Raw genomic sequence first — 10833 nt, forward strand, 5'->3', positions numbered from 1 at the left:
CCACTTCTACCTCAGACCTCCTCAAATAGTGTGATCTTTCCCAATCCACTGGTTAGCATTGCTGCAACTGCTAATGCATTAGACCCCCTATCTGCCCTCATGAAACACCGCAAAGGAAAACCACCAAATGTATCGGTGTTTGAACCCAAGTCAAGCTCTGAGGATCCATTTTTTAAACATAAGTGTAGATTTTGTGCCAAGGTCTTTGGAAGTGATAGTGCTTTACAAATTCATTTGCGTTCTCATACAGGAGAGAGGCCTTTTAAGTGTAACATATGTGGAAATCGATTTTCAACTAAAGGCAATCTAAAAGTTCATTTTCAGAGGCACAAGGAGAAATATCCCCATATTCAAATGAATCCTTACCCTGTTCCAGAATACCTCGACAATGTCCCCACATGCTCTGGAATTCCCTATGGAATGTCTCTGCCACCTGAAAAACCAGTTACAACCTGGCTAGATAGCAAGCCAGTGTTGCCAACTGTCCCTACATCCATTGGACTGCAGCTTCCTCCTACTATACCTGGTGTTAATAGCTATAGTGACTCCCCAAGTATTACTCCCATAAGTCGGTCACCTCAGAGGCCATCTCCTGCTTCAAGTGAATGCACTTCTTTATCCCCTGGTCTCAACAATTCTGAGTCGGGCATAACAGTGACTGCAGAATCCCCACAACCAGTTCACAGTGGGTCTTCTCTAACAAAAACAGAGCCTATCAATTTGCCTTCCACAAACACACGAGTGGGGGAAGTCTCCATCAGCGTGCAAGTTACTACAGTTTCCACTTCAATTGTTACCACTGTAACAGATAGTAGTGTTTCCACAACCCTCCCAAACCCTGTGCTTCCAGCAATCTCTGACCAGTTCAAAGCAAAGTTCCCATTTGGTGGTCTGCTTGACTCTATGCAAACATCAGAAACCTCAAAGCTGCAACAGTTAGTTGAGAACATTGATAAGAAGATGACAGATCCAAATCAATGTGTCATTTGTCACCGGGTGCTTAGTTGTCAGAGTGCCCTCAAGATGCATTACAGAACACATACAGGAGAAAGACCATTTAAATGCAAAATTTGTGGACGTGCCTTTACTACAAAAGGCAATCTAAAAACACATTTTGGAGTTCATCGAGCTAAGCCACCCCTAAGAGTACAGCATTCATGTCCCATTTGTCAAAAGAAATTTACAAATGCTGTTGTTCTTCAGCAACATATTCGTATGCATATGGGGGGACAAATCCCAAACACACCATTACCAGAGGGCTTCCAAGATGCCATGGACTCGGAACTTTCTTATGATGAAAAAAACGTTGAAACTCTGAGCAACTATGATGATGACATTGATGAAAATTCTATGGAAGAAGACCCAGAGTTAAAGGACACAGCAAGTGACTCCTCCAAACCACTAATATCTTACTCTGGGTCATGTCCCCCTTCACCGCCTTCTGTAATCTCTAGTATTGCTGCCCTGGAGAATCAGATGAAAATGATTGATTCTGTCATGAACTGTCAGCAGTTGACCAACTTAAAATCCATAGAAAATGGATCAGGGGAAAGTGACCATTTAAGTAATGATTCCTCATCAGCTGTAGGTGATCTCGAAAGCCAGAGTGCAGGCAGCCCTGCCATGTCAGAATCATCCTCATCCATGCAAGCATTGTCTCCAGTAAATAGTAATAGTGAAAGCTTCCGGTCCAAGTCTCCAGTTCTGAGCAACCAAGAAGACCCACAAGAAACACCACTAAAGACAGAAAAACCAGACAGTCCACCACCCGCTCCTGAAAATGGAGGTGCACTTGATCTGACAGCTCCTACCCCGGGCAGACCAGTCATCAAGGAGGAAGCTCCTTTTAGCCTGCTGTTCCTCAACAGAGAACGTGGTAAGTTTAAAAGTACTGTTTGTAATATCTGTGGCAAGCCTTTTGCTTGTAAGAGTGCATTGGAAATTCACTACCGCAGCCATACTAAAGAACGTCCATTTGTTTGTACAATCTGCAGTCGCGGGTGTTCTACTATGGGTAATTTAAAACAACACTTACTGACACACAAATTAAAAGAGCTGCCTTCTCAGTTATTTGAACCCAACTTTACTCTAGGTCCCAGCCAAAGTACTCCTAGCCTGGTCACCAGCACTGCGCCGACCATGATCAAAATGGAAGTGAATGGTCACAGCAAGCCGATCTCCCTGGGGGAGGGCCCTCCGCTTCCAGCCGGAATCCAGGTTCCAGCTGCACCACAGACAGTGATGAGTCCAGGCCTCACTCCCATGCTGGCACCCCCACCACGGCGAACACCTAAGCAACACAACTGTCAATCCTGCGGGAAGACCTTCTCCTCAGCAAGTGCACTCCAGATACATGAGCGCACCCACACTGGTGAAAAGCCATTTGGTTGCACTATCTGTGGTAGAGCTTTTACCACAAAGGGGAATCTCAAGGTAAGAAGAAAAAACTCTCAATCTCAAAAACCAACTCATAAGGAAATCAGGGTTATTGAAAGGAATCTCTCTTAGGCTTTACAGGCTATAATTTTGCTGTGTTCCTGGCCAGGAGAAACGAGAAGCTAAGAAAACCTGTTGTATGTTGTCACGTGTTCCTGTCGAGCATGGTAACATGCAAGGGTTCAGTCCTGCCTTCTGACGTGTGGGTGCGTATCAAGGCCTGTTCTTCAAGCTTGATCTTGTGAGGCTAAGGCCAGATGCGTGTTTATAGCCTGTTCTATTAGCTAGGCGGTGAATGCACGTTGCACCTTGGTGGGCAGGCCCAACACCCAGTGGAATATTGGTATGAAAAAAAAAAAACAACATTTAAAGAGCTGTCACAAAATAAAGCACAGTCACTTTCAAAAAGAAAGAATGCCACAACAACTGTGAGGTTTGCTAAGTAATTAAAAAGAAAAAGAAAAACAACCCCAAGATATGTTCCATTATTCTTTGTGACCACCAAGAGGAGCTGGTGGGGTGGGTATAGAGTTGAAAGAGAGCAATGAGCAAGTTCTGAAGTATAGAGGAGCATAAAAGAAATTCAGAAAAAAAAAATTAGAACTCATGGTAAATGCACTTCAGATCCTCCCATAGTGTGTTTTCTGACAAAGCTCACCGATGTGAAAAGGCACAAGATTTACTCACTGCCAGTAGACCTGTGTTTCTATATTGTCTCTTATTGTGCATCTTGATTTCTGTTCTATATAACATGCATATCTGGGAAAGTTGGATTTCAGTAGGCTTTTAGAGGACATCTCATATCAATATTCCTATTATTCCCTTAGCTCAGCTATGCATGAATGGGATAAAGGTGATATGAGGGCTAACTTCTGACACAAAAAAGTTCATGGAATATTTTAAAACCTGATTTTAGGGTTATTATTCGAAGGGAAGGCAGTAAAGCAATAGAATAGAAGAAAAAACAGGGCAAAATTATGAATTTTGGAGGAAATGCAGATCAAAGGAGTTAGACTGAATACAATAAGAGAACCCGGGTCTTTATTCTCACATATTGAAACATTTTCTTGGCGGCCTTTGTGTTTTGTGAATCTGGGAAAATTTTGTTTTGTTTAAATTTTTGTCACCTCAAAGAACACACATTCCTAATGTTAAGTAAATATTGTATCTTTAATGAAAATAATGTGCATATTTGATCACGAATCATTCCCCAGAAAGTTCACATGAACTACTTTGTATCACTCCAAATTGCTTGGGAGAAAAAGAAAAGTGGTCAATAAGTACCTGAAGGTTTGTACACTCAGAATCAATGAAAATGTTGTATACAGCAAAGCAACAATTTAAGTTATGAGAATTTGCTTATTTGTAGTTTTTTTCTTCTTTCCTATTTTATATGCAGGTTCATATGGGAACTCACATGTGGAATAATGCCCCTGCGAGACGTGGCCGCCGACTATCTGTGGAAAACCCCATGGCATTGTTAGGTGGCGATGCACTGAAGTTCTCTGAAATGTTCCAAAAGGATTTGGCAGCCCGGGCAATGAATGTTGACCCCAATTTTTGGAACCAGTATGCTGCAGCAATCACAAATGGACTTGCTATGAAGAACAATGAGATTTCGGTCATACAGAATGGAGGCATTCCACAACTCCCAGTAAGTTTAGGTGGAAGTGCCATTCCACCCTTAAGTAACATTACAAGTGGTATGGACAAAGCTCGCACAGGCAGCAGCCCTCCAATTGGTGGCCTGGACAAAGCAAGTTCAGAAACAGGAGCCAGTCGTCCATTCACAAGGTTTATTGAGGATAACAAGGAGATTGGTATAAATTAAATGTGAGAAATGTGAATAACTCTTGGGACTCTTAATCAACACATTTGTTCTATTTCATGTACAAATTTGGAAGTTTTAAGCATTAGTCTTATGATCTAAATGCCTAGGTTCCCTTTAAAAATTTATCCATAGCAGAAAATAAATTAACTGTGTGGCTGCTGAAAAGTTGTCTTGCAAGAGCTGCATGGTACTTCTTTTAACAGTGAATCTGACTGTTATTGAGAACTCTGAAATCATTAAAATTTAAGTTAACAAGGAGTCAATGGAAACTGCATTAGCAACTGAAAGAGGTTAGACCACGTCCACTTTGTTTCTTATAAAATTTAATGATCACCTAAAAGGGAGAAAAGAAAAAAGAGGGAGGGGGGCTTCACTGCGGCATTCTGGTCAAACTTATTTGCTGGTTCTGTTCAAATTAGTTAGAAACTTGAACTATGTTTTTAGAAATCTTAATCTTAAATAAGTGATTTAGTACCCCCATGCTGTGTATTATGACAGTATCCTTGTCTGTAGTATTTATAATGTTAAGATTATGCGGGTAACAGACAATATACTAGCCCCATCCTTAAATGAAGCTTTTGTACTGCAAAATACATCTGGCTATGTGATTTTTTTTTTTAAAGCAAGATTTGTTTTACTATAAGTGGTTTATTTCAATGCAGGCAAAATTGTGAAGTTTTATTGGGAAAGATAGCATGCTTTTCATGTGCAAGTACCTGTCAGTAACAAATCTTTTTTTATTTAAATATTTGTAGCTGCTATGTGGACAGTTGTTCTATTAAATGAAAAATGTAGTGTGGTCTGTAGCTCAATGATTGGAAAACAAGTTACAGACAAACCTTATCACCATAAATTATTCACAACATTATAAACAGTTGTGAGTAAATATTTCATGTTATCAAAGTTGTACAATAAAAAGGTAATGTTTGTATAATGTGGTTGCAAACTCTTAATTTATACTATTGCACTTTTAGTATTTTGTATTAGGGAGGTTTGTCTATAATTTGAAAATGAAAAAAAAAGATGTAAACTATTTTATAAATAGTACTTTGGTTTAAGGAAAAAGAAAAAAAAAAACCTGTTACAGTTTCTTGTTTTGTCTTAAGGTCAAATAATATGAGAGATCTATGCTACTTAAATAGAAAAGCCACCAAGATTTGTCAGATCCTCAGTACAATAGGGCCTGCCATTTCTGAAACTGAAATGATTTATTTAACTTTTCTACAAAGCCCATTAAAAACTGTGACCACCCCTAACAAAACTTTGATGAATTAATCTTAGGACTGTGACATCAATGCAAGCCCAGGAAACAGTAAAGAGAACATTGTGTAGGTTTAATTTTACTGTAATCTGTTCTGTCTCTTTCTCACACACCCACAAACAAAATGTTGACTGCCTCACAGCACTGGTATTATGTACAATAAACTGGGAAGAAATATTAAGTGTCTGGCAGTATAATTAGTCATAAATGTAAAATATTCCATATTCCCAATTTGCTGATTATCATCTCAGATTACTACAAAGCACAATGTCCTCTGATTATTCTAATATCATTTTATGCTGATTACTTTGTTTAAATGACATCAAATAGCTAAAGGGACTGGTTCCACTCCTCTTAAGCTAGGATGCTGGTGAGGCTGGGGCTTAATCAAAACTTGAACAGTAAATGTTTTGTGTACTACCTCATTTTTGTGCATTACAAGCATGGTGGAGTCTGACACTATGAACTTCCGTCCAACAAAATTGTTCAAGGGACATCATGGGTAGCTGGGTAACAGTGCAAGGAGTTATATGCCCCTGAAGAAAGAATCAGACAGTGAGGTCTTCTCAGTTAAGACTGAAAAAATAGGACAATCTCTTATACATCAAAAAAAATTACTGTAAGAAGATGGATTATTTCTGCCATCATATAATTGAACAAAAAGAGTTTTGAAGACTTATTAGCTGTTTATTTCTGTTGGAAATGAACAATGAACTATACAGCTCTGTTTTCTACAGTGGTGAAATAGAACTTCCCCATGTTATGCCATCTTTTACCACAGAATGTGGGGGATCTGGGGGCTTTCCAACATTGGAAAAAGAAAACTGAGGTGGCTTAATGTTGCTGTAATTCAGCAGTTGAATGTTTTTATTTATATGTGTCATTTTTTGGTGTGAATTTTTTGTTAGTATTTGGTACCATGTAGTGTTATCTCTTCTCCCTAAAGGATGTGTATAACTTAACAAAAGAGAGATGTAAAGTGTTGTAAATAAGATGGTTGATGAAGGTACAGTAAGACTGACCCCATTTTGTATTCAGGGTTAGGTCACTCCTCTCTGCATGGTGAAGAGAGACACTATTTTTATACTGCGATACCATGTAGGGCTAGGAGCCTCCCTGAACCAGCTGGGAATTGTTACCTAGATCCAATATTTTTTATGATTAAATCTTGTTGGCTTGACACATCTACTGATTGAAATGGATGTCTTAGTCTAGGTTACTATTTTTGTCATATGGAATTGAATAAAATGCAGGATGTAATATTATTTCTGAATTGCGTTCCTTGATTATTCTGATGGAAAAGTGAAAGTTGAGCTTATGGTCATTGTGGTGAATGTACATCAATGATTTTTCTCTAACATTCATACATGAACGTCAACATAGGGTTGGCAAGTTTAGAACTAAGCAATATTTAAATGTATCTTGATTATTCTTCAGTTATTAAAAAGCTTTTTTTAAGAAGAAAATGCAGTCTCCTAAATGTGGATTGTGTATCTGCGATGAAAGAAGATGTGGTAAAAAAAAAATTTAAATATTTGAGAATATTATCAGTGTCCAAAGGTCAACTATATTCTGAAACACCTTTCAATTATTTATATCAAGTGAAAAACATTGCTTTTCTGGTGATCAAATCACAGGATTTTAAAGGACATGGAAGCAAATTTGTTATTAGAATTGAACAAAAAACAATAGATATCACTGAGACTTGATTTCCATCAAAGCCTTACATCTGTTCCCTCCAAAAAGAAAGTATTTTTCATGTTAAAATTCATATTATTTTGGAAATCACATTTGGTATCATTAAAATTTTCATAATCCAATGGTATCTAGATTTTAAAATAATAGTCTATTTCAAGTTCCCTCATAGAAAAGAAAACACACACACATACAACCCATAATTTTCCCCTTCTCCAATGTTCACAGAATTAACCACAATAATTATTTTTAAAAATTGAACTTATTTCAGTTTCTGAAAAGGTTCTAAAAGTATTAATCATTTGAAAAATTAATTATTGTTAAATTGGCATTCTATTTGTCATTGTTGCAAAAAAATTTTTTAAGTTAAATACAAATAATTTCCCATACATTCAAATCATATGAAGTAGAAATAGCCAAATATGAAAGGATGCAATATAAAGAGAATCTGTAAGAGGCAGAGAGAGTTCTCTCTCAGGGAATAGTAAGAATTTGCATGAGCACTTTAAGAGATTAAAATAAATTAAAAGATATTGAAAAAATACATAAAAATGTTTCTCAGCCTCTACTTCCAAATCAATCTTGATGTATAGAAGAGTCTGACATCAAGTAGAGGGTTACTTAGATTATACAAATAATAAGAAGAATAAATGCCAGCAATCCCTAAAAATTACCTATATATATAGTATATGTATATGCATACTATATGTGTGTGTGTTATGTGTATGCACACACATTCATCTAAGTTCATCATAAGAGCTATTAACATTTAAACCAATTAAGAGATACTGCTAAAGGGTTTTCTAACAATTGTTTTTAAATTCTCCACTGTTTAATTTTATTCTTATAGAAGCTTGAAAATAGCAGGGTTTCCCCACTACCTGTGTACATTGCCTCGGTATTTGGCAGACATTCCGCTGATCTTCTTGCTTTTTACAAAGCCACAACAAACATCATGAACATTTCTTTATTACTGTGGGCATTAACATTTCCAGCCTAACCAACTTCATAACACTTTATTTTATTTTGCTTTTTTCTGCTGTCACAAAAGTTCTCTAATATATTCTTAAAACAAGAATGAAAATGATGCATCCTATGTAATCAGTTCTGTGACCAGTCTTTCACAAGTGCACTAACTAACCTGTATATGCCATTCATTGACTGTCCTTTGTGTCAAGGCCCAGTGCTCATTTGCTAATTGCTGTTACTGAGAAAGGAGTGGAGAGATTGTTTATTCCTTTAGAAAAGTTCCTTACAATATGGTGCTTCAGGGGAAGAAATGAAATAGCTCAAAAAAGTACTCAACCAGAGTTTATCCATTTGCTGATTTTCAAGTATATCCTGATTTTATTTCTAAAAAAGATTTTAAAATTACTGTTGCCATCTAATTGGAGTTTCCCTTTTCTTTTTCACTCCCTTTAGAAAGAAAGACTCCATGATATTTAACTTTACTAATTGTCATTTGTGAAAAAAAGAAAAAAGGCAAAATAATACAACTCATAGTATAGTACATTTTTACTGTTATTTTATTTAATATTACCGACTTAGATAAATGAGCTTAGTAGTAGATACTAGTGATACTAGTATACATGCTCGAGTATGATAGCATTTTAAGAAAACAAAAAGTACACTGGATCCCATGGAAATCAGGAGAAATGGCTTCTAACCAATCCTGTGACTAAGTAATAAGCTATATTCAGCTTGCCCTCTTCGGGACTCAGTTTCCTCTTAAGGATGTTAGATTTAGATGAGCTCTAGGGTTCTTCTAGCTGTGAAATTCTGGAACGCCAAATACCTATCTTTAATTGACCCAAAAATTGTACATCAGGCAGCAATTCCCAATGTGAATGGAGTGATTCTTATGTGATTGCTCAAGAATATTTTCTAAAGCATTCGTGCAAAGTTTATTTCAGAAGACAATGCTGAGCTCATTTATTAGATTCTGAAACTAATCAACATTTTTGAATCATGACAGATGTGTTCACTAGTATTTTTTTAATTAGGAATTTTTAACCAAAAATTCAGTACTACTGACAGAGTAAAATCAAGACAAGTTATAAAACAAAATGCATTTTCTATTAGAAAATAGCCTGTAGGGGCGGCTAGGTGGCGTAGTGGATAAAGCACCAGCCTTGGAGTCAGGAGTACCTGGGTTCAAATCCGGTCTCAGACACTTAATAATTACCTAGCTGTGTGGCCTTGGGCAAGCCACTTAACCCCATTAGCCTTGCAAAAACCTAAAAAAAAAAAAAATAGCCTGTAAATACTAGTTCCATTTTCCACACATATACTATATGTACAACTATTTGTACAATAAAACATTAAACTGATATCTACTTAATCAAAACACTACATAGTTCAAAGCAACTATTTTTAATTAAAACTGATTGTTCTTCCTTATTAAAATATTTGGTTAATCCAAATTTTTTAAAAAATGATCTGATTTTACTGTGCATTTTTATTTAAAAACATGATATGAATGTTTTGGATTTTGTCTTTGAGGAGGGGTTTGGTATATAAAACTTTGGAAAGGAGTACAGAATATGCTTTGAAATAGCTTCCTCTTGGAACATCAATTATGATTCAACTCAATATTTTCCTAAATATTGGCATCTGTAAGGGGAATTAAAAAATAGATGGAAGAGAGGTGGGAGACAAAAATGGAGAATATGACAGAAGACATTGAAATAAGTGGACATTTATGTGAAAAGTTTTTATGTTATTAAATTAAAAAAATTGATTCATATAAGTCTTTACCAAATCATGTTGCAGGAATCTAATTATATCCTTAGAAGTCTCTCAGTGTAAATGATATAAACTTAGTAAAATAAATATTTGATTTCATGAGTACCAAAACGAATTGTTTGTGAACATGTGGATAGACCTTTCTAATTTGCCTTCTAAATTGACCTTATAAAAACCTGATTGTTTTTTGAAGTAGACTACACAGTCTGTATCTTAAAGTGTTGTTTTTTTAACAGAGAATTATGAGCTATTCCTTCAATATCCTGCAATCATTTCTGATATATCTCCATTTCATCTATTTTCCTTCCAATAGGATTAAATAGATCCAAATCTAAATTTTTTTTATGAATTTCTTATACCTAGGAAATGAATGTTTTCCTGGTCATCTGGGTTTTATTTTTTTCCATTGACAAATCTTTTGATCCAGTATAAAAGACAAACTTTTTTTTTATTTCATTTGCTTCTTTTTTAGTCTACAAAAGTGAGAGTATAGAACAACTCTGGATCAGTTAAATTTAACCAAGTAAGTATCCCCATCTCACATCATTGAGGAAGAACAGCAATTTTACAGTCCAATTTTTTCCCCACAGTAAGAGAATAAACTTGTTTGTGAGGCTTGTTCTAAATTTTTAAAAATCACTATTCTATTTTCTTCATGCTTTCCAATTCCTTGGTATTGCGATACAATTCTCTGCCAGAGTCTATGGCAAACAGAGTTCACAAGTTACACATTCATTTTGTTATCTCAAAATGCTTCAAAGACATTTCGAGAATAGGGTTTTTTAATATGTATATTTTCACATTTGATATTCTTGATAGTTTAAAAATATTATTTCAGACATTCTCAGTTTGATATTTTTAAAAA

General features: G+C 35.9%; 1 protein-coding gene across 2 annotated transcripts in view; it reads left to right on the plus strand.

The window, feature by feature from the left end:
• SALL3 (spalt like transcription factor 3) overlaps positions 1–6842 on the plus strand; it is a 22548-nt gene extending 15706 nt beyond the window's left edge. The window contains exons 2-4 of one of the 2 annotated variants that reach the window (XM_074204093.1): positions 1–1876; positions 2093–2433; positions 3836–6842. The exon at positions 1–1876 is cut by the window's left edge and continues 1070 nt beyond it. In XM_074204093.1, the coding sequence (XP_074060194.1) occupies positions 1–1876; positions 2093–2433; positions 3836–4267 (2649 nt within the window). In that variant the 3' untranslated portion in view covers positions 4268–6842. Of the gene's footprint in view, positions 2434–3835 lie in introns of both variants that reach the window. The other variant, XM_074204092.1, reaches the window with a different exon arrangement.
• The last annotated feature ends 3991 nt before the right edge of the window (positions 6843–10833 follow it).

The sequence above is a fragment of the Macrotis lagotis genome, chromosome X (assembly GCF_037893015.1).
Source record: "Macrotis lagotis isolate mMagLag1 chromosome X, bilby.v1.9.chrom.fasta, whole genome shotgun sequence".
NCBI lineage: Eukaryota > Metazoa > Chordata > Mammalia > Peramelemorphia > Peramelidae > Macrotis > Macrotis lagotis.